This window comes from Palaemon carinicauda, chromosome 33 (genome assembly GCF_036898095.1).
Source record: "Palaemon carinicauda isolate YSFRI2023 chromosome 33, ASM3689809v2, whole genome shotgun sequence".
In the NCBI taxonomy this organism is placed as follows: domain Eukaryota; kingdom Metazoa; phylum Arthropoda; class Malacostraca; order Decapoda; family Palaemonidae; genus Palaemon; species Palaemon carinicauda.
In genome coordinates this window covers 71,689,287-71,714,286 of record NC_090757.1, presented here as the reverse complement: position 1 = coordinate 71,714,286, position 25,000 = coordinate 71,689,287, and the positions used below count along the sequence as shown (strand labels likewise).

Genomic DNA, 25,000 nt, shown 5'->3' with positions numbered 1-25,000 from the left:
AAGACATCTACACCCTAGTAAATAATGATGTTTTTTTTCCTCATGGTAGAAAACATAAATTTGTCTACAATAGAATCATCTCTAAAGACATCTACACCCTAGTAAATAATGATGCTTTTTCCTTCATGGAAGAAAACACAACTTTATCTACAATAGAATCATAACTAAAGACATCTACACCCTAGTAAATAATGATGCTTTTTTTCTCATGGTAGAAAACACAACTTTGTCTACAATAGAATCATCTCTAAAGACATCTACACCCTAGTAAATAATGATGCTTTTTTCCTCATGGTATAAAACACAACTTTGTCTACAATAGAATCATCTCTAAAGACATCTACACCCTAGTAAATAATGATGATGTTTTTTTCCTCATGGTAGAAAACACAACTTTGTCTACAATAGAATCATCTCTAAAGACATCTACACCCTAGTAAATAATAATGATGCTTTTTTCCTCATGGTAGAAAACACAACTTTGTCTACAATAGAATCATCTCTAAAGACATCTACACCCTAGTAAATAATGATGCTTTTTTCCTCATGGTAGAAAACACAACTTTGTCTACAATAGAATCATCTCTAAAGACATCTACACCCTAGTAAATAATGATGCTTTTTCCTTCATGGAAGAAAACACAACTTTATCTACAATATAATCATAACTAAAGACATCTACACCCTCGTAAATAATGATGCTTTTTTCCTCATGGTAGAAAACACAACTTTGTCAACAATAGAATCATCTCTAAAGACATCTACACCCTAGTAAATAATGATGCTTTTTTCCTCATGGTAGAAAACACAACTTTGTCTACAATAGAATCATCTCTAAAGACATCTACACCCTAGTAAATAATGATGCTTTTTTCCTCATGGTAGAAAACACAACTTTGTCTACAATAGAATCATCTCTAAAGACATCTACACCCTAGTAAATAATGATGCTTTTTTCCTCATGGTAGAAAACACAACTTTGTCTACAATAGAATCATCTCTAAAGACATCTACACCCTAGTAAATAATGATGCTTTTTTCCTCATGGTAGAAAACACAACTTTGTCTACAATAGAATCATCTCTAAAGACATCTACACCCTAGTAAATAATGATGCTTTTTTCCTCATGGTAGAAAACACAACTTTGTCTACAATAGAATCATCTCTAAAGACATCTACACCCTAGTAAATAATGATGCTTTTTTCCTCATGGTAGAAAACACAACTTTGTCTACAATAGAATCATCTCTAAAGACATCTACACCCTAGTAAATAATGATGCTTTTTTCCTCATGGTAGAAAACACAACTTTGTCTACAATAGAATCATCTCTAAAGACATCTACACCCTAGTAAATAATGATGCTTTTTTCCTCATGGTAGAAAACACAACTTTGTCTACAATAGAATCATCTCTAAAGACATCTACACCCTAGTAAATAATGATGCTTTTTTCCTCATGGTAGAAAACACAACTTTGTCTACAATAGAATCATCTCTAAAGACATCTACACCCTAGTAAATAATGATGCTTTTTTCCTCATGGTAGAAAACACAACTTTGTTTACAATTGAATCATCTCTAAAGACATCTACACCCTAGTAAATAATGATGCTTTTTTCCTCATGGTAGAAAACACAACTTTGTCTACAATAGAATCATCTCTAAAGACATCTACACCCTAGTAAATAATGATGCTTTTTCCCTCATGGTAGAAAACACAACTTTGTCTACAATAGAATCATCTCTAAAGACATCTACACCCTAGTAAATAATGATGTTTTTTTTCCTCATGGTAGAAAACATAAATTTGTCTACAATAGAATCATCTCTAAAGACATCTACACCCTAGTAAATAATGATGCTTTTTCCTTCATGGAAGAAAACACAACTTTATCTACAATAGAATCATAACTAAAGACATCTACACCCTAGTAAATAATGATGCTTTTTTTCTCATGGTAGAAAACACAACTTTGTCTACAATAGAATCATCTCTAAAGACATCTACACCCTAGTAAATAATGATGCTTTTTTCCTCATGGTAGAAAACACAACTTTGTCTACAATAGAATCATCTCTAAAGACATCTACACCCTAGTAAATAATGATGATGTTTTTTTCCTCATGGTAGAAAACACAACTTTGTCTACAATAGAATCATCTCTAAAGACATCTACACCCTAGTAAATAATAATGATGTTTTTTTCCTCATGGTAGAAAACACAACTTTGTCTACAATAGAATCATCTCTAAAGACATCTACACCCTAGTAAATAATAATGATGTTTTTTTCCTCATGGTAGAAAACACAACTTTGTCTACAATAGAATCATCCCTAAAGACATCTACACCCTAGTAATGATGTTTTTTTTTCTCATGGTAGAAAACACAACTTTGTCTACAAAAGAATCATCTCTAAAGACATCTACACCCTAGTAAATAATGATGCTTTTTCCTTCATGGAAGAAAACACAACTTTATCTACAATATAATCATAACTAAAGACATCTACACCCTCGTAAATAATGATGCTTTTTTCCTCATGGTAGAAAACACAACTTTGTCAACAATATAATCAGCTCTTAAGAGATTTGTTATTCTCTTTGACTTTTTTATAATTTCAAATGCTGCAAAGATTCGAAGGGAACACTAGTGGGAAAATATAGTCCGATTTATCCCAAGGAACCCCAGAGTAATTTTCGGGTTTCAAAAAGCCTCCAGACAATTCCTTTCCACAAGGCCCCTTTCTCTACCAGTCGCACACAAACGAACACATATTTACACCCAGGGAATGGCTCCATTTCGGGGAGAGAGAGAGAGAGAGAGAGAGAGAGAGAGAGAGAGAGAGAGAGAGAGAGAGAGAGAGAATATATGACCCAAATTCATGGGAAGGGGAGTAGAATTTAAAGGGCGCCACGGCCTCTCCGCCTTTCAACAAGAAATTAATTGGACGGCCGACAGCCAGTACCATTTCCTAGGTTTTCGGAAGTATGGCTTTGTGGCTCTTTAGATTTTTTAGACCATTATAGACTTGTTTGTACAAAAGACTGTGAATGACATAAACTTTTAATTTCATATATTTTTTTCTCTTCATTGAACATGAAATATGCTTCTAAGAACGTGAACCAGTTTTTCTTCCACACCATTTTATATTTTTGTGTTATATTCTTTATGGTATAACCGTTTTCGTATCGTCATGATCAGCAAAGCTGTACTAGTGAGAGCCACCCATACTATGTTGGTTTGCTCTGAGCGATCAGACGAAAATCTCCCACCATAAATAATCCTCACTGGCCAGCGTGGTAATGAAAACTGGCCAAAGCCCAGACATGACCATGACATGTCTGAGGCCTTTGTCTTGCAGTAGAATAAAGACGGCTGCATGATTATTCATTTGTATATGTTTTATCGTGCTTAAGATTAAACGAAGGAGGATTGTGAGTGTTAGACCATTTAGCCTATAATTGGTACCCGGCTTTGTTATTGCGATTTTGATATTTCTATATTGGTTAGTGTATCAAAAATGTTAAGGTTTCACTTTATCAGAGAATAAATATGAATGAATAATTAAGTAAATATAAATTTTGGTAAAAAATATTCTCGTATATAACCCATGAGTTACCGACGTCAATTTTACTTAAAGTTACAATTTATTCTACTGTAATATGTAAATGACATTAGATAGGATATTTGCTTGCGTTTAGGAACCTTTATTTATCGATAAAAATAGCTGGAATTGTTGGTTAAATTTTCCTTACTGCAGAAAAGATATCCTCTTTAGACATCTTCATAAGCTACTGCCTCAAACGTCTGTCTCTAGTCTGCACTTTGCAAAGCATCTTTCCCATTTGGTTAAAGTGCCATGATGTCAAAATGCCCAGTAACATAGTTCTTTTATTTACTTCACTATAAAATGAAAGAGAATATTCCAGGTAATTTCTTCGATTATGAAGCTACTATGTTCAAGAGAAGCAATTATTGCCTTTGTCAAAATCGAAGATTTTGCGAAGGGTATGTATTCACCCCAGTCGTCGTTTGTTTGTGAGCAACTTTACACAAAAACTACAGTGCCGATTTTGATTAAACTTGGTGGTCGTGTTGAGTCTGATTCAAGGACGAATCTAACATTTTGAATAAGGAACATCAAAGTACAAGTACGCAGCAATACTTTAAATATAATAGCAATGTTATATAGGTAGCAAATAATTTGTTAGTTTATTTTTTTGTTCGTGAACAACATTACGCAAAAACTACTTAACCAATTTTAACAAAACTTGGAGGACATGTGGGGTATGAACAAAGGACAAATTCATTAGATTTGTAAGAAAATACATTGAAGTAGGCTACAAGTACGCGGTTGAGTTAAAGATCAAAATAAGACTGCTTGGCTTGGCGAAGGCATTCTCTCTACTGAGTGCCCCTCCAAATTTGCTTTTAAAACTATTATTTTGACATTTCTCAACTACCTTATATGTCCACATACATTGATTTTGTGGTATGCGGCTTTCGCTTCACTCCTCGCCCACTGAAAGGTTTAAAGTTCGCTCATGAATAGCAGAGACAAGGAACAGGACAATGCCCTAGAGACTGACCACATATAAATATGACCTGCGTCCAAGTCCCCTCTCCATTAAGCTAGGACCAGGTAATGGCTACAGTTAACTCCGAGAGTGGACATAAGGCTCCCTCACATGGATAGGGAGGGTGCAAACACTACGAAAACCTATCGAGCTCGAGCGGGTCTCGAATTCCAATCTAACAGATAGCCAGGCACGGACGTTTTGATAATTATGTAGTGCACATTACTGCATTTCTAGTTGGAACATTTTACTTCATATTCCCATACGGGCAGGCCATTAAGCGAAATGTTCCCAACAAAACAACAACGAGCTTTTGGGCGGTTCCTTGTGAAACCTGATAAATAAGACTCGTTGGAATGTGTCATGCGTTGTTCTTCATAGCAGTCTTCGAGTTTAAATTGTTTTTTCAACTTTACCTTCCTTGAAACTTTAAAAAAAAAAGATTAAAATTTCTTTTATTTATCAAGGGAAGGCATGAAATATTTCTTCAATATGACTCAATCTAATTACCTAACTTTTATTAGTTGCGGTCCTTTTACCAGCTTTTACAAAAATATCTTGATAAATTAACACAATTAGAAAAGTACTTCTTCATAAATAAAAAACAAAATAAAAATAATCTCTACTACGCTAAATATTGACGAGCCATATCTTTTTAAACACGTAACATTACTTTGAGTTAAATCAATGAAAAATATACCAATTGTGGAAAAGGAAAAGCACTCCAATTCCAACCATCACATAAAGGGGAGCCATCAACAAACTAACAACAAGTAATGGCCATCATCAGCAGATTAACCCAAATGAATATTCACGCCATTAATCTTTCATCTCATTATCGCAAATAGCATCATTTTCGGATTCCCTCTCAACACACCCACGATCATTTGGGATCAGGGGGCCAGTAACGGTGAAGGATTTTCTACCAAAAGTTTTAACGTTAACCGTTTAATTTTTCATATAAAGAGACTCAAATAGTCAATTTTTTTTAGTGAGGCAGATTTGCACCGACTAGCAGGGGTGCCCTTTTAGCTCGGAAAAGTTTCCTGATCGCTGATTGGTAGGAAGTATTCGGACAAAAATACTTCTGACCAATCAGCTATTACGAAACTTTTTCCAAGATAAAAGGTCACCCCTGCAAGTCGATGCAAATCTGCCTCACTAAAAAACTCAACTATAGTGTACGAGATCCGTAAAAAATGACTGGTGAATATTTAAATAGATATGCACACACAGATTTAACCCTTCCCAACCCCTCCCCCTTTTATAAGTACAACATAGCAGTTTGGGCGATTTGTGTGATATTATGGTTTCCGAGTTTACCTTTCGGGGTACTCTCTCACACCAAGGTATGACTACTCATAATTCGACAAAGTTAATTGTGGAATTTTATCATAGATGTTGGAACCATCTTTGAATAATGTTCAAAGTTGGAGCAAATTTTTTTTATGTTGACCAGGCTGACATGAGTCTTTTTATAGTTGATATATGACATATCTGTTTTTGACGTTGTTAATAGTTTATATAGGACATATCTGTTTTGACGTTGTTAATAGTTTATATAGGACATATCTGTTTTGACGTTGTTACTGTTTTTAGAATGATTTATTGTTAATTTATTCTTCTCATCATTTATTTATATCCTTATTTCCTTTCATCACTGGGCTATTTTTCCCTGTTGGAGCCCTTGGGCTTATAGCATCTTGCTTTTCCAACTAGGGTTGTAGCTTGGCTTGTAATAATAATAATAACAATAATGCAATTTGGATTCTTAGAATGAGACGGTGTATCAAAAAAGTATTAGGTCTTTGTGTCATTAGTAAAAATTGTAACAAAATATCATTCTGGTATCCGAGGATGTCACATAGTTAATTTCGTTAGCCCATTCATCCATATAGGTATTGATTTCATGGGTAATTTATGGGTCTAGAATGATTTCGGTGAAAGTATCAAAGAGAGAGTAGTCCTACGTTTGAAAATACCGGTCAACGTGATAGGATATAAATAAATAAATATATATATATATATATATATATATATATATATATATATATATATATTATATATATATATATATATATATATATATATATATATATATATATTATACAGTATATATATATATATATATATATATATATATATATATATATATATATATATATATGTATATATATATATATATTATATATATATATATATATATATATATGTATATATATATATATGTATGTATATATATATATATATATATATATATATATGTATATAAATGTGTATATATATATATATATATATATATATATATGGGAGATAGTTATGAACAAAGAGAAAAATACGGATATCAAAATTTAGTGGGGTCGTCCATGATCTAAGATCTATCAGTGGTGGAAATTTCGTCAAAATCCGTTGAGTGGGTCTGACGTTATCCTGTCCACAGACACACAGACAAATAGATAAAGATATATATAAACCGACTCGAAAATTTAACCTCCTTGGCGAAGGTAATAATAGACCTTAATGTATATCCAATCGCTTACATATTGTTTTAACTTGATTGTTATAACTATTTAAAATAATTAAAAAAACACCTCCCGTAAAATGAAACTCTGGCACTTACAATACAGTAAGAGTTCCAGAACATAGGTCAATTCAAAACTTCTCCCTTTACCATGAAATTACCTTCGTGGAAAACATCGGGTTTTAAATTTGCACACCAATGTATCCATTTAACATATTAAAAATTAATCACTATCTTCCTGAATAGAGCGGCAGTGCCTTCTTTCAATATGATGGACACCATGACGGTTTTTAAAGTTTATAGCAAGCTTCGGTTCTCTGTCCGTCAAGCTCTATTAATCCTGGCCTAAGTCTAAGTCTCTATATGTGGGTTTCGAATGCACCCACCCACACCTGTTTAGTAACCCACGTTTTCACTCAAGCAAAATTCATAAGGGCAATATCAGGTAATTTTGAAAAGTTTAGGAGAAAAAGAGGCTGTTTTGAATTTGAATAAAAGAACAAGATCCAAATATTAGTTATTAAAAAGACAAAGTTATCATTAATTTCAAAATGAGTTTTTACACACTCCCGACAGACAACAAAAGTGGAATGCAACCATTGCACAAATTAACAAGCCTAAAAATGTACGAGAAAAAAAAATAAGATAAGACTTAACCTTTAAAAAAGAATGAAATGTGTAAACTATAGACTCGACTGTGTATACCTATCTCGCATGTTTTGCATACAAAGCAATGGCAGCACGTCTCTTCATATAACCAACAGAACCATCGACCTTCTCATTAGTTGGTACCTTTACGCTTAACTCTTCATCAAGGTCAAGGGGTTCTGTAAAATTACGACAAACACAGCTTTTTCCTGAAGAACATCAACAGGTGGACTCCTGAACTTTATCCACGGGAGTAATGAGTTCTATATTATCAACTAAAGACTCCCTATAAGCATGCATTAATGAAAGCTCCAAAGGGCATAAATGATTGATGAAGTGATGTGCGTACAAAAACTCCATCACCTCGTTTATGTTTGACACTTTAGACTACATTACCATGCCCAACAATTAATACCAAGAATCTATCCAACAACCAATTTTGTCTTAGTCTATTAGGGATTCTTACCAAAAACCACATCACCAGCTTTAATCTTATTCCACCTACTACATCGAGTACAAGTATCTACAATGTTCCCTAAAACTAAGAAAACTGACAAACACTTCATCTCGAGAAGCTAGACTTTGAGCTAAAGAGACATGTGAAGGAGGATCTCGCTCCCAAAGATAACTTTCATCCGAGTCTTTAGACATACAATGAGGATTTGAATAAACTCTAAAAAAACAAATAGGTGGGACAACCTCTAAGTCATTTTCTGAAGACCTGTATGTTAAAGGTCTAGAATTGATAGCAAATTGAACATCACCAATCACAGTCAAATCAAAATATGCTAGTCTACCTCTTCTAATACCCTCATAGAATTAAGTTTTGACCGTTCTGAAAAGCCTCTCCTAAGTGGCCAACCACCTACTCATGCAGAGTGAAAAGGAATCTTATGTTAACATTATAACTCCAAAAATGCTCCTTATATTCACCACAAACTAAAGCTTGTGCTTAAGTTTGACATCCTACAACAAATGAATACGCATCATCACTGTATACGTAATGACATACTCCATATAAGCTTACAAATCTCAAAACTGCTAAGATGAAACTAAGTTGATATGTCAGATACGAACTCTATATTCAAGGCTCTGACATCTAAAAATGTGAAAATCAACAGTTATATTTTTATACTTTCACCCAAATCATTCTAGTACCATAAATAACACGTGAAATCAATACCTATATGCATGAATGGCCAAAAAAATTAACTATGTGTCATCCTCGGATATGAGAATGATAAATTGTTACAATTTTTACTAATGGCACAAAGACCTAGGTTAATACTTTTTTGATACACTATCTCATTTTAAGAATCCAAAATGCATTAATATGAACATTATTCAAAGTTGTTTGCACACCAAGATGCTTCCAACATTTATGATAAAATTCTACAATTAACTTAGTCGAATTATGAGTCTTGCCTAACAGTACTGGATTCATTACCGCAAAACCAAAAAGGCGTGATTTTCCTATTCTCCCCCAATAGTGAATAATTCCATTTTCATCCAAAAAAAAATAAATCTAAATCGTCAACACAAGCAGGAATAGCTTTAATACAGGATGCATCCAGAAGGTATTGGAGTTCACAAGTTTATCAGCAATATGCCCATTTAAAATACTACACTTACGTTGAGGCAACTTGATTGAAGACTGATTAATTCACTAGCCTGGCTACAGCAGCTAACTGGTCATTAACACTACCACCATATGTCAACCAGGCTTTTAATTTTTCTTACCCTACTGGGATCCTATATTTTTATGTCATGGAGTATAAAAACCTCTAGTACATCAACGCTGATGGCCTCTACCCTGTAAAAGTACACTTTAAAGGGATTTTGACGTAGGAAAAATCTATTTCTGGGTGAGATAGCCATGTTGTCCTGATGGAAGTTCCTTCTGTCAATTTCTACAGTATAATATTTCTGCGATTGATATTACAAGAGAATTACCGTCAGCTATCACGATGTTCCAACCCCCGGAAACGACTATCCGAAGATATTATGTATAATCAGGGACGTATCCTAAGATAACCATAGATATCTGCATCCCAAACAGACCTTACCTAGTCTATTCCACTAAGGGGAAGGATAAGTAAGGAGTCGTTACACATCCTATCACCTTCCAGTGCCCCTATGTGTTCCTGCTTCCCATTCTTTCGAACGCAGCTGATGGCTACAGTGCGGTTGATTTCTGGGGGCGCTTTTTTCGCAAATTTTGACGATTTGTTTTGTGAATTGGCTTCCTCTTTTTTGCCAAAGTTGAGTATCTACCTCTCTTTGGCTTTGTTCATGTTAATTTTGATTTTAGCTCTCTTCGGGGACAGATTTTAGCATTCGGTTAGACGCAGCTGGAACGCTTCGAGTCCTGCTAGCATGGCGTCGGAATTAGTCCCTGGTGGCCTCTTATTTGTCGTGTTTACTTAGTTTTTGATCAGTTAGCTCCAGAACACTCTTAAGCTGATCTAATTCCACCCTGACTGGAGACTTGATTCTGGCATGTTATCTTCCCATCACCCCTAATTCTCTATCATTGATACCTTCAAAGACTAAAAGTCAACCTACAAAACCTTCAATTTGCTGAATGTCAAGTATATAATGCAATAATTAAACCATAACTCCTAGAAATATACAAATACTGAACAATAAATGCAATCAATGATTACAATAAATCCTAAATATTGTAGGTAATTCTATACAATAGCTCTGCCAGCAAGTTATCAAATCTAAGTACTTTCACTAAAAAGAAGGAACTCCAAGGTTCTGTTTGATATATATAAATCGAAGCGGCGCTAGGTATAGAAGTGGTTTAAAAATCAGAATTGAATTCGACCCACCTGAAAAAAAAGAAGTCCTTCAACTTCATAAACTTTCACAAATTCCTCTCCAGACTGAGCTCTCCTTTCTTCATTTGTACGTTAAAAACATAGATTATGTCATTATTATATCATCGACTGTATTCTACACGGCATGACGTCACCCAAACGTCATAGTTTTTAACCAATGATGACTATCCACATTTTACTTGGGACTAGCATTTTAACAAAACTAGAATTACGTGACTTAAATACCCAATCAGGTGACACTTTTACCAAGAAACTGAACACTTTTCGACACTTTTCACACATGGAGGCGAGTGAACCTTCAACATTTGGTGAGGTTTCTCATTCACCATCTATTTTGACATAAATTTCAGTGGATTTTCTCCCAAGTTCTTGTCTCAATTGTTATTTAAATTATAAAGGTTTTGTTCTGCATAATTGTGGTAACATAAAAAAAATAACAAAGCACTGTCAAGATTACAGTATTATTAAAAGTGAAAGTGACCCTATTTACCCATCCTGTAGTTCTAAGTGCCGACTTGATATTAACAAAAAAGCATTTCAGTGTGACATAAAGCCTCATCATCAAGTACGGGGTGTTCGATGTCGAACGGCCGTGGCCCTCTGCACAAAACTTCTCCATTCATTCCGGTCTTGAGCCTTCCTTTCCAACTCCACCATCGTTAGCCCGCACATCTCCTTGATATTGTCACTCAATCTAGTTTTAGGCCTTCCTCTCGTTCTTGTACCATAGACTGATCCAATTAGTAGCGTTCTTTCCAGAGTATTGTGTTTCCGAACCTGGTGTCCAATAAAAGTTAGTTTTCTTTCATCCAAAATGTCAAGTAATCTTTTTTCGATATTTATCTTTTGTAGAACTTCCACTTTAGTCTTTTTCTTAATCCAACTTAGCCTACTGTATTGGAAAACAAGAAGTGAAAAAAAGGTGTAGTTTTTACATATCCATTTTATTAGGGAACATGGTTTGAAAAGTCTCATTTAGATACAGAATCTAATTTGACACTTTTATATAATTATATTGGTATTAAATTTAGATATAAATTTGTTGAAAATTAATTAAGATTTTCTCAGAAAACTATAAATGATTGGTGCTCATTCATTCGTGAGGTTACTGGGAATTGGGTATTGAGTCAGAAAGGTGCAGCTCACCTTTACCCTCCAACCTAAGTAAGCACACAAAGGGTTTTAGGCTATCTTATACTTAATATATCTGTGTAAGGGGGGCAGAGGCCCCCCCGCTAGGTAAGGATACGGATACGGCTGTTAGGTTAGGTTAGGTTTGGTAGTTTGTTTAGGTTAGCTTTTGGCTTTGTTTATTGCTAATTGTACATGTGCCACTATTCACATGTTAAAACGGACTCTTTAATTCATTCCCCACCCAAAAACAGCCAATTCCCACTGAGGGTCCCCAAATATTTGAAAGGTAACAAATAGGGTAAAATTAATACTGTTCCTCCTCAAAAAAAGGTCAGCTTTAGATCAAGCACTACGTACTTCGTCAGAAAAAAAAAATAATATACAAATTATTAGTGGCGGAGCTAATGTATAAAATTACCTAAAAATCAAATATAACACAACTCCAACACCAAATATGCCAAAAGCAATAACCTCAGTAAGTCAAGGGTTACCAGCAGTTCAGTAAGCTTGCCCATCACTTTAAAAAAAACCCTTAAATCTATACATGACAGGAAGATGCATTTAAATACAACGAACATAAGGCGTACTTAATCAACATACTCTAAAACTATCTTAGGTTAGGTTATGTCAATAGCACTTAACAATAAAATATACGAGCCTCATTTAACCACCAGAGCTTAACCAAATTTATTCATAATATATCTACTCTTAGTAACAAATGTCAAAAGTTAGGCTGACCCACAACATTAAACGAATGAAAAATATACCGTTAGTATAGGATATAAGTAATCAGCATATTTTTTCATCGGATTATTATACATCCAAGAGGGTAATGTATAGAGAAGAAAATGCTTGTTTTACCATTATATCCCGTTTCCCCAGTATGTTTTCCCCACCCAAAACCCCCGAGTTCCCGATGGGGGTCCCCCATTATCGGTGGATATAGATATATATATATTTCTGAAACTATTCATTTGCGACAGGAACGAATGTCATTTTCGAAGAGAACGGACCTTTTCCTAGAAATAAGAGTAGTTTTTTTCCTTAGGTTACATTACCCTGTAATAAACTACAATAATACCCAATTGGCCTAGCTAAGGTATGGGCTATACAAAACCAAATAAAACCAACTTACAGGAAGCAGCCAACTTGATGTACAGAACTATAGCCCTCCCCTTCATTGTACTACGGCTTTACATCCAATTTTACCAAGATCATAGACACTAACCGGCGATTTACGAATACCGAAAGACCGTAACACGTCACATACAAAGAAAACTAAAAAGTAAAAAAAAAAGCACGCAGTAAGGTATAAACAAATTCAGGTTCAAGTGTTACGCGGAGTGATTTGCCCTTTCATCGGCACCTCCGTAGTTTTCTTCTTTATTCTCGTTCCTTATCCTTTTTGCCCACATTTGATTTATATATATTTAGTTCTCTTCCTTCTTCATTAAATAAGACGATTCCTATATTCTTCTTCTTTTCCTTTTCATATGGCTTCGCAACATTATACACACCAAAGGAGTACACAACTTCTATTAACGTCAAGAACTTGAGACAAAGGGCCACAAAACGTGAAAAAGTATTAGAAGGCTTCTTCGTAACTATTTGAAATAATGAAAAACTACCTTCCTGTAAAATGAAACTCTGGTAGTTACTATACAGTTAAGTCCCAAAAACATCCCACTTACGGACTGCCAACGGAAGAGGCCGTGGCTAGCATATTTGTATTCAAAGTCGTTCTAAAAAAAACGAACGAACCAAAAACATGGTTACATAAAAAAGTCTCACTTTACGAAGAAGTAACGGTGCAAAGACTTTATGTAATGTCTACTGCATAGATTATTGATTAAATAAAAACTGTCAGCAATCTGACAGAAAAAATTAAATGTTAGATGAGCTTCGGAACGCAGATGTGATTCCCCCCAAAAAACAGAGTCACTTCCAAAAGTCTCACTTTACGAAGAAGTAACGGTTCACAGATTACATCGAATGTCTTCTGCATAGATTGTTGACTAAATAAAACCTGTCAGCAATCAGACAAAAAGCTTTAAATGTCAAGTGGGCTTCGGAACGTAGACGTAATTGAAATCAAACATTATGGTAAATTCTCAGAATTCTGTGCAACCGAGATTAAATACCAAGCTACCTTCTACATCCCAAATACAGATAAGGGCCAACTTAACACCAATCTCAGGAGCAATAAGGAATTCGTCCTATACAGACTTCAAAATCGTTAATTTTCACTTGCGGTAACGAAAATTTTCAAGTGTAAACTTTGACAATGTTTGTTTGAATTTATTCTTTTGTTACGCACTCATCTCTCTCTCTCTCTCTCTCTCTCTCTCTCTATATATATATATATATATACTGTATATATATATATATATATATGTATATATATATATATATACTATAAATGATGTATATGTATATGTATACATAAATATATACTGTATATATATATATATATATACATACATATATAAATATATATGCTGTATATATATATATATATATAATATATATATATATACTGTATATATATATATATATACAGTATATATATATATATATATACAGTATATATATATACGGTATATATATATATACACTATATATATACTGTATATATATATATATATATACAGTATATATATTATATATATATATATATATATGTATATATATATATATATACAGCATATATATTTATATATGTATATATATATACAGTATATATTTATGTATACATATATATATGTATATATATATATATATATGTGTGTGTGTGTGTGTGTGTGTGTGTAAAACAACAACAAATGCAGCAGTTACTATTCAATTGTATGAAAATGCCTCAGACATGTCCTTAGTCATGTATGGGCTTTTGGCCATTTTCATACCCACGCTGGCCATTGCAGATTGGTGATGGTGGAAGACTTCAGTCTGATCGCTCACAACAAACAAACCTAGTATTGGTGGCCCTGACTAGTACAGCCTGGCAAATCATGGCGATACACAATCCCTTTCACCACGATAATATGTGTGTGTGGCCCCAACTTTGAATTCTCTTAGTGAAGTGAAAATGGGAGATAGTGGACTATAGGCCTATCTCCTATTCGAAAGAGCTGGAACCGGATGGTTTCAGTCCTTTGGTTTATCGGCAAGCCTTGGTAAACATGAGTTTTCTTAGTCAGAAAAGACGCCGATGACAGAAATAGAATAGATTATATTTTTCCGCTTTTTGTCATAGTATGTGAGATGCCCTTAACATTGCATATCTTAAAGAAATTATAAATGTTACATGGTTTGGTAAGTCTTTAAACTTTGCCCCATTATTATTTTGCAAAATGCAGAGTTCAATTTTTTAATCTACTTAAAATGTATACGTCTCTAAATTTCAGAATTAATATAGGCTATACGCGTACGCCTTTATGATAACTTTATTAAGTATTTTACTAATTATCTAATTTTTTTTTATTTAAGAATAAGATCACTCCAAAAACAAAAATTGTTTTTAAAGGGTTCCATTTAGCTCCTATCTTAAAAGACTTGAAATAACTGAAATCTTCATTCTTCTCTTCCTGTATTAACCAAATTCAAGTATTTCGTAATGGTTTCATAGTTATTGAAAATTGCTGATGCTATGAAAGATTTTGTTTTAGATAGATTGACCCTTTTCGCCAGACACGGGCTCTTTCATATAATATGTAGGCTATATGCAATAAAAGAAGAAAGCTGTAGGGGCATTCAACAAATTATCTAACTTTCACGGTTTAGAAAAAAAAAATGGGTAAACTCAAGTCTTTAATTGTATCTTCACTAATGTGTAATATCCTTAAAGAATAAAAATTATAAAAATAAATATATGGAATAAATATAGTCAAAGGAATGGCTGTAAGCCTCTATGACCATCATTTACTAATTGAGATTGTCATAAAATTCTACACCTCTCATTATAAGTTCATTACTGCCAACTAATTACTGAAATATGAATTTAAGTATTATGAATTCATGTAATGATCAGGATGAATAACCAATTTACTCTTTCATTTCAGAAGGCCACCTGAATATCAGTTTAGACTCTTTAGAGCAGCTTAGGTTGAATGATGTTTTGAAACAGCTGGAATGGGTAATGCCTGGTGGTACCTGGAGTCCATCTTATGAACCAACCAATCCCTGCCTCCCACGTCACAAAGTAGCCGTCGTGTTGCCATACAGGGATCGTCTTCATCATCTCATTATTCTACTTAGTTGGTTGCATCCAATTTTAAGAAGGCAACAGCTAGAATATACAATATATGTTGCCGAACAGGTATGTACTGGTTTTTAATACTTACATAAATGTCTGAAAATTTAATCATCTGTAACTAATTTCTTGCACAAGATAAGTAGTGAATGATATGCTAATAACTTTCCATGTCATTCACAATTTTCATTCAATTTTCTTTTTCATCCAATTGACTGCAAAACTGAATAAATGTTGACAGGCATGAGTTACTAAATGATAAGCAATAATTGGGTCATCAGAAATTTTGAATAATTGGCAGACGTAACATTCATAGTCATAAAATTACCACAAAAATTCTTACTTTTGTCATGTCACACAAGTAACAAATACTAAACTTTCCGGCAACAAATAAAAACTAACGTCACACTATAACCAGCACCAACTATAACGAGAAAGAAAGCACAAAACCTGATTTCCCGAAGTTTGGATATTGAACCCATCTCGCAGGCTATAAAATCAGCTTTGGCCTTGTCCAGACCATGGACTCTGTTCGTGAATAGTATGGAATGTGGTTATGGAAGTCATAAAAATTCCACCAGGTTCAGGAAATGGGAGAACCTGCGAGCAACAAAGCCAACGAGGGAAATAACAGTAGACTTATGAAATCTATTGCTTTTAGCTAATAATATGGAAAAAAAAATTCAGTTTTAAAGTATAATTTACCAAGATTGTAGTAATCAATGTGGTCATTTTAATCATAAGCATTTTCGTATTGTATGCAATCGTTACCAAAACATTATGTCAGAAAATTCGAGGGGGAAGTTGAAAACTTCTACTTCTCAATGCAAATTCCAACTACTTGTTTTCATGTTCTGTAAATAATTCATATTTTTATGCTTTGTAATAATTAGAGAATACCCTTTCATGCAAAAATAATGGAACATTGTTTATTCTTCATTTCAGAATAATTACATAACCGTATTCTTGTCTTAAAACTGAATAAATTAATCAATCTCAAACTATATAGTACTGGTAAATAGGAACGCTCTTAATAAGGAGCTTTTGGAGGATTTGATGTTATTTTTTAGTCATTAGATGTTTTTTTATGAAAGAGAAAATAGCAATTGTATTTCTTAAATGAAATATCGAAAAACATGCAACATAATATCTGCAGAAAACCTAAAAGTCTTATTTTTTTCATACCTTCAGGCTGGCAACGCCACCTTCAATAAGGGCTCGATCATGAACGCTGGTTTCATGGAAGCGTGGCAGCGGAGCAACGCCAACTGCTTCGTCTTCCATGATGTCGATCTTCTCCCAGAGGATGACCGAAATATGTACTCCTGTCCGCCTCAGCCAAGACATCTATCTGTCGGTGTGGATACATTAGGATACAAGTAAGAGTAGAGCACCTATCCGTCAGTGTTGGTACAATAGGATAAAAGTAAGAGCAGTGCTCTTATCCTTCGGTGTGGGTACCTTAGGATACAAGTAAGAGTAGTGCACCTATCCATCAGTGTAGGTACATTAGTATACAATTAAAAGTAGTGCACCTATCTGTCGATGTCGGTACATTAGAATACAAGTAAGAGTAGTGCACCTATTCGTCAGTGAGGGTATATTAGGATACATGTAAGAGCAGTGCTCCTATCCGTCAGTGTGGGTATTATGATAAAAATAAGAGTAGTGTACCTATCCGTCGATGTTGGTACATTAGAATACAAGTAAGAGTAGTGCACCCATCTGTCGGTGTGGGTACATTAACATACAAGTAGGAATAGTGCACCTATCCGCCAGTGTGGTTATATGAGTATACAAGTAAGGGTAGTGCACCTATCCATCAATGTTGGTACATTAAGTTACAAGTAAGAGTAGTGCACCTATCTGTCGGTGTGGGTATATTAGGATACAAGTAAGAGTAGTGCACCTATTTGTCAGTGAGGGTATATTAGGATACATGTAAGAGCAGTGCTCATATCCGTCAGTGTGGTTATATTAGGATACAAGTAAGGGTAGTGCACCTATCCGTCAATGTTGGTACATTAAGATATATGTAAGAGTAGTGCACTTATCTGTCGGTGTGGGTATATTAGGATACAAGTAAGGGTAGTGCACCTATCCGTCAGTGTGGTTATATTAGTATACAAGTAAGGGTAGTGCACCTATCCATCAATGTTGGTACATTAAGTTACAAGTAAGAGTAGTGCACCTATCTCTATGTGTGGGTATATTAGGATACAAGTAAGAGTAGTGCACCTATCCGTCAGTGCGGTTATATTAGGATACAAGTAAGGGTAGTGCACCTATCCGTCAATGTTGGTGCATTAAGATACAAGTAAGAGTAGTGCACCTATCTCTATGTGTGGGTATATTAGGATACAAGTAAGAGTAGTGCACCTATCCGTCAGTGCGGTTATATTAGGATACAAGTAAGGGTAGTGCACCTATCCGTCAATGTTGGTGCATTAAGATACAAGTAAGAGTAGTGCACCTATCTGTCGGTGTGGGTATATTAGGATACAAGTAAGGGTAGTGCACCTATCCGTCAATGTTGGTGCATTAAGATACAAGTAAGAGTAGTGCACCTATCTGTATGTGTGGGTATATTAGGATACAAGTAAGGGTAGTGCACCTATCCGTCAATGTTGGTGCATTAAGATACAAGTAAGAGTAGTGCACCTATCTGTCGGTGTGGGTATATTAGGATACAAGTAAGAGTAGTGCACCTATCTGTCAGTGCGGTTATATTAGGATACAAGTAAGGGTAGTGCACCTATCCATCAATGTTGGTACATTAAGATACAAGTAAGAGTAGTGCACCTATCTGTATGTGTGGGTATATTAGGATACAAGTAAGAGTAGTGCACCTATCTATCAGTGTGGTTATATTAGGATACAAGTAAAGGTAGTGCACCTATCCATCAATGTTGGTACATTAAGATACAAGTAAGAGTAGTGCACCTATCTGTCGGTGTGGGTACATTAGGATACAAGTAAGGGTAGTGCACCTATCCATCAATGTTGGTACATTAAGATACAAGTAAGAGTAGTGCACCTATCTGTATGTGTGGGTACATTAGGATACAAGTAAGAGTAGTGCACCTATCTGTATGTGTGGGTATATTAGGATACAAGTAAGAATAGTGCACCTATCCGTCAGTGTGGTTATATGAGTATACAAGTAAGGGTAGTGCACCTATCCATCAATGTTGGTACATTAAGTTACAAGTAAGAGTAGTGCATCTATCTGTCGGTGTGGGTACATTAGGATACAAGTAAGGGTAGTGCACCTATCCATCAATGTTGGTACATTAAGATACAAGTAAGAGTAGTGCACCTATCTGTATGTGTGGGTACATTAGGATACAAGTAAGAGTAGTGCACCTATCTGTCAGTGTGGGTATATTAGGATACAAGTAAGAATAGTGCACCTATCCGTCAGTGTGGTTATATGAGTATACAAGTAAGGGTAGTGCACCTATCCATCAATGTTGGTACATTAAGTTACAAGTAAGAGTAGTGCACCTATCTGTATGTGTGGGTACATTAAGATACAAGTAAGAGTAGTGCACCTATCTGTATGTGTGGGTATATTAGGATACAAGTAAGAGTAGTGGACCTATCTATCAGTGTGGTTATATTAGGATACAAGTAAGGGTAGTGCACCTATCCATCAATGTTGGTACATTAAGATACAAGTAAGAGTAGTGCACCTATCTGTCGGTGTGGGTATATTAGGATACAAGTAAGGGTAGTGCACCTATCCGTCAGTGTGGTTATATTAGTATACAAGTAAGGGTAGTGCACCTATCCATCAATGTTGGTACAATAAGTTACAAGTAAGAGTAGTGCACCTATCTGTATGTGTGGGTATATTAGGATACAAGTAAGAGTAGTGGACCTATCCGTCGGTGAGGGTACATTAGGATACATGTAAGAGCAGTGCTCCTATCTGTCAGTGTGGGTACCTTAGGATACATGTAAGAGTAGTGCACCTATCCGCCAGTATTGATACATTAGGATACAAGTAAGAGCAGTGCACTTATCTGTCGGTGTTGGTACATTAGGATACAGGTAAGAGTAGTGCACCTATCCATTGTGTGGGTACATTCGGATACGAGTAAGAGTAGTGCATCTATGTGTCAGTGTGGATACATTAGGATACAAGAAAGAGTAGTGCACCTATGTATCTGTTGGTGTGTATGGATCAGGATATTATCAATATTACTAGATAAGCTACAACCCTAGTTGAAAGAGGAAGCAAGATTAGTGCATCTATCCGCCAGTGTGGATACATCAGGATGCAAGTAAGAGTAATGCTCCTATCCATCAGTGTGGGTCCATTAGGATACAAGTAAGAGTAGTTCTAACTGGCCTGTTGCCAACATCTTTCACCAGATCAGCAGCTTGTCTTTACTAATACCAATTGACATTTTGAACTTTACATAGAATTCACCTCACCCCTTTTCCCCTGATTCAAATTTGCAGTTGATCCTCTATCCTCTCTCTGAGTTCATTCATAGCTCAATTTATTCAATAAACAATTCAGATTTCAATCTGCCTTTTTCTTATGATTTTTCTGCTTCTCAGATCAACAAAATTGTCTTTTATTATTCAAGTCTGAAAGAATGGATTTAAGAAAAATAAAATCTTCATGAATATCAATAACCTCCATCAATTCAAACCCGTTTCTTCTGAAATTGTGTTTTGACTCTCTAGTTAAACGTAATTCTTTATTTAGCTGATTATATGAATAAGTTGAATTTTTAATCAGAATAGATGATACCTGTAACATAGCAGATTTTCCTATAACATCTATTTCCAAAACATTTCAGCTAAAATTTTGATCTACAGTTCAAAATATTGTACCCAAAGAAACATAGATTGTAATAATGCCTTTGAAATGGGAAATTTATCGTAATAAAGAAATATGGTATTTGTATGATTAAAATAAAAAAAAAAATTAGAAACCACAAAACTCCTTCGCTCAGAGAGATTGATGGAGCAGCGAGAATTGAATTTAAAATACGTACAATAACCTACCAAGTTATCAGAACCGGGCGTCCAAAATACTTAGGAGAATTGCTACATATTGCGCAGCCAACAAATCCTGTCGACACGAGAATAGTTACAGATGGCTTCAAACTGTTGAAACCTAGATATATGTCTACTGTAGGCTCCAGAGCCTTTAAATATGCGGCCCCAAGACTATATAATAAGCTCCCACGAAACATTCGAATGATTGAAGACATTAAGGCTTTCAAGAGGAAACTGAAGACTTTTTTATTTCATGAGTCTTTTGACAGTGACGATTTAACAGTAAATGAACAATACGCGATATGAAACGTTAAATATTCTGAACAAACAAGGTAAAGCGACAGTGGAGGTCCTGTAGAGAGTGAGGTTCCCCTGCTGTATGGGACCGGAAAAGCAGCCACCAAAGTAAGTAAAAAGTAAAAAGTGGGTCATGAGATAACACAAGAAGTATCTTAACACCTTGTATCTTAACCTCCGGAAAGGCACGTTCAAGTTCATGGCACACTTGAAACTAGTTGCTTTCTACTTAGGAATAACAAACACCTTTGAAGCTTGCTGACTTAAGAGGTTTTAGGTCTGGAAAGAGAGAAAAATAAAGAGAGGGGGTATAATTCTTCGCACCAGGTTCATTAACTGCAAAGTAAAAACTGGTGCAATTTTAACCATGGGTGAAATGTTTAAAAAGAATCCCCATAATTGAAAATTAATAACAAATTAATATACTTAATATACTCATTAAGAAGATAGTACAGTGTACATAAGACACGAACCTCCTGGCATCCTTCTTCTTTTATTTCATTTTGCTATCCAACCTCAACTTTTATCAAATTGCAACTGCGTGGTTTTCTTCAGTTGCATATTGGCCATGAGTGGCCTCCCAGGCCCCAGTGGCGGGGCCTATGTCCAAAATTCATAATGGCATATCATAATCCTAGAAAAACTACTACTCTGTGCTTGATGCCTGTAATAGTAGGTGTACTTTAGTTTAAGGGCTGCTTTTATGGACCTACAGTATACTGCAGGGGAACTCAACTTTCTACAGGACCTTCACGTACAGTTTATTTAGAATTTCACACCATGTATCGCGCATTTTTTGTCAATTCCACAATATCAAATCACTTAGAAAACAAGTCTTCAGTTTCTTCTTGAAAGCCTTAATATCTTCAGTCCTTCAGATGTCTAGTGGGAGCTTGTTGCATAATTTTGGGGCCGCACATTTGAAAGCTCTAGAAAATACATTAGACATATATCTTGACGAAACGTCCCATTCAGAGCACGTTGATATCATCAGTTCCAAAACGAACTTTGAAATGACGCAATATTAACGGAAAATTCTTTGTTTCCTTTTCCAGGTTACCTTATTTCCTGCTGGTTGGAGGCGTCCTCAGCGTGAGAGGGGATCATTTCCTCAGATTAAATGGATACTCGAACATGTACTGGGGATGGGGAGGTGAAGATGACGACATGGGATACAGGTACGATACGAGAGAGAGAGAGAGAGAGAGAGAGAGAGAGAGAGAGAGAGAGAGAGAGAGAGAGAGATTTAACAAGGTTTCCTATATTGAAGCTAACTTCATTAATCAACTTAGTATTGTTGCATGTTGATGTAGTCGAATCATCTATTAGTTTTACAGAATATTTTATTTGTTTTAAGTTATTCAGGTCTTGTATTTGTTAAGATTTATCCTGGGTAAACAAATCTAGAATTTACTGACCGGGAATGGGATAACATTCCATCATAGTTGTTTTTCGCATGTAATTATAAAGCAATCACTAAATGACGTAATCATCGAAAAGAATTAACGCCCAAAGATGGGTTTGAGAAAATCAGTCCCTATACTGTAAATCTCTTCACTTATACTGATATATTGATAACGCCCAATCAAACCCATATCCGCGTTTGTTTACATAACCGTTTATAACTGATGGATAACTAAATAAAAAGAAAATATTTTGATAACGAAGCAAAATAAAAACATTATTCAAATTAAATTTCCTGTTTAGTCTCCCAGGAGATAGGCATGGCATACACAAAATGCTTCCGATAAAAATATTTTTCTTAAAGTCGACATATCTAAGATTATGCTTATGGAAATTTGATGACTTACATCTTACCTTTTTAATATCATTATTAAATGCTAAGCTACAACCCTATTTGGGAAAGCAGGATGCTATAATCCCAAGGGCCCCAACAGGGAAAATAGCCCAGTGAGGAAAGGAAACAAGGAAAAATAAAATATTTTAGCAGTAAAAACATTGAAATAAATATTTCCTATATAAACTATAAAAACTTTAACAAAACAAGAAGAGAAACTAGATAGAACAGCGTGCCCGAGTGTACCCTCAAGCAAGAGAACTCCATACCAAGACAGTGGAAGACCATGGTACAGAGGCTATGGCACTACCCAAGACTAGAGAAAAATGGTTTGATTTTGGAGTGTCCTTCTCCTAGAAGAGCTGCTTACCATAGCTAAAGAGTCCCTTCTACCCTTACCAAGAGGAAAGTATCCACTGAACAATTAGAGTGCAGTAGTTAACCCCTTGGGAGAAGAAGAATTGTTTGGAAATCTCAGTGTTGTCAGGTGTATGAGGACAGAGGAGAATCTGTAAAGAATAGGCCAGACTATTCGGGGTCTGTGTAGGCAAAGGGAAAGAACCGTAACCAGAGTACTGTCTGGCCAGTCAAAGGACCCCATAACTCTCTAACGGTAATATCTCAACGGGCGGCTGGTGCCCTGGCCAACCTACTAACTATTGCAGCTTCTTATTACTGCAGGCCAAATGCAATAGAAAGGAAGCCAAAGAAAAGATCTGACTATTATATAGACTCACTTAAGATTACGAACTTTGAAATTAATAAAAATACAGATTTTTTCCAGTATGACATTCAATATGTAGGTAAATCAGTAAGGTAATTTTTCTTACTCTGATATACAGGTTGAACACCCAACTAAACTTATCCACATATTGGAACTTGACCTGTAGTGAAAGCAATTTCTTAAGATGGCATCTCAGATAAGCGAGGTTTAAAAGCTCTGCATGAACCTGCCCCTTTCAAAGTACACCAATGTGAAACGGCCTAGAAAAGTATTGACCATTTTAATCAAGAAGAGTGGAGAGAAGAAATAAAAACCCTCGACTTTATAAACAAGTAATATAACCATATCATTCTAATAGGCAAAATATAATCTATTTATCTTATCATATTTATCAGATTTATCTTCAATCGTCTTTTTTTTCTCAATCGACAGGATTAAACAATCGGGGCTGAGCATCACCAGACCGCCCAACATGCTGGCGAGGTATACCATGATTAGGCATCTCAAGAGAAGACCGCTGACGTGGAAGGTAATTGTCAGCGGAGGTAGATACGCATGTCTACTTTATATATATATATATATATATATATATATATATATATATATATATATGTGTGTGTATATATATATATATATATGTATATATATATATAAATATATATATATATATATATATATATATATATATATATATATGTATATATATAATGTATATAGTGTGTATATATATAAAGTATATATATAGATACATATATATATATATATATATATATATATATATATATATATATATATATGTATATATATGTGTGTGTGCGTGTGTGTGTTGGTGTAAGTGTGATTATTCGTGTGTGGGTGTGTGTGATTATTCACGAAACCATCTTTTATTCCGTCTAATGAACGTTTTCTCTCCCTCTCCCACAGGTTCGAGGAAAGCTGGTAAGGACATCTGGCAGGAGGTATCGCCTGGACGGCTTGAACACACTGAAGTACTCCCTCTTAGCACTGCACAAACACCCCCTTTTCACTCACCTCCTCTTAGATGTTGGAACACCCCCAGAAAATCTCGTTCGACTAGATTCTCATTAACATTTGAACGGAGATAGTTAATGCAGTTCGTTGTGTATTACTGCTTAGGTTTATTTTCTTTTTCCGAGAAGAAGAATAGGCGTTATTTTTTA

At 34.9% G+C, this 25,000-nt stretch overlaps 1 protein-coding gene and 1 long non-coding RNA gene across 2 annotated transcripts in view; one reads left to right on the top strand and one right to left on the bottom strand.

Annotated features, from left to right (window-relative positions):
- Positions 1-12,990, bottom strand: part of LOC137625986 (uncharacterized) — an 89,948-nt gene extending 76,958 nt beyond the window's left edge. The window contains exon 1 of the long non-coding RNA XR_011040956.1: positions 12,868-12,990. This is a non-coding gene — a long non-coding RNA (uncharacterized lncRNA). The remainder of the gene's footprint in view (positions 1-12,867) is intronic.
- LOC137625982 (uncharacterized) overlaps positions 1-25,000 on the top strand; it is a 303,816-nt gene that overhangs the window by 278,531 nt on the left and 285 nt on the right. Inside the window, exons 6-10 of the mRNA XM_068357062.1 lie at positions 15,791-16,047; positions 17,173-17,360; positions 22,353-22,475; positions 24,252-24,348; positions 24,744-25,000. The exon at positions 24,744-25,000 is cut by the window's right edge and continues 285 nt beyond it. Coding sequence (XP_068213163.1) covers positions 15,791-16,047; positions 17,173-17,360; positions 22,353-22,475; positions 24,252-24,348; positions 24,744-24,908 — 830 coding nt within the window. The 3' untranslated portion in view covers positions 24,909-25,000. The remainder of the gene's footprint in view (positions 1-15,790; positions 16,048-17,172; positions 17,361-22,352; positions 22,476-24,251; positions 24,349-24,743) is intronic.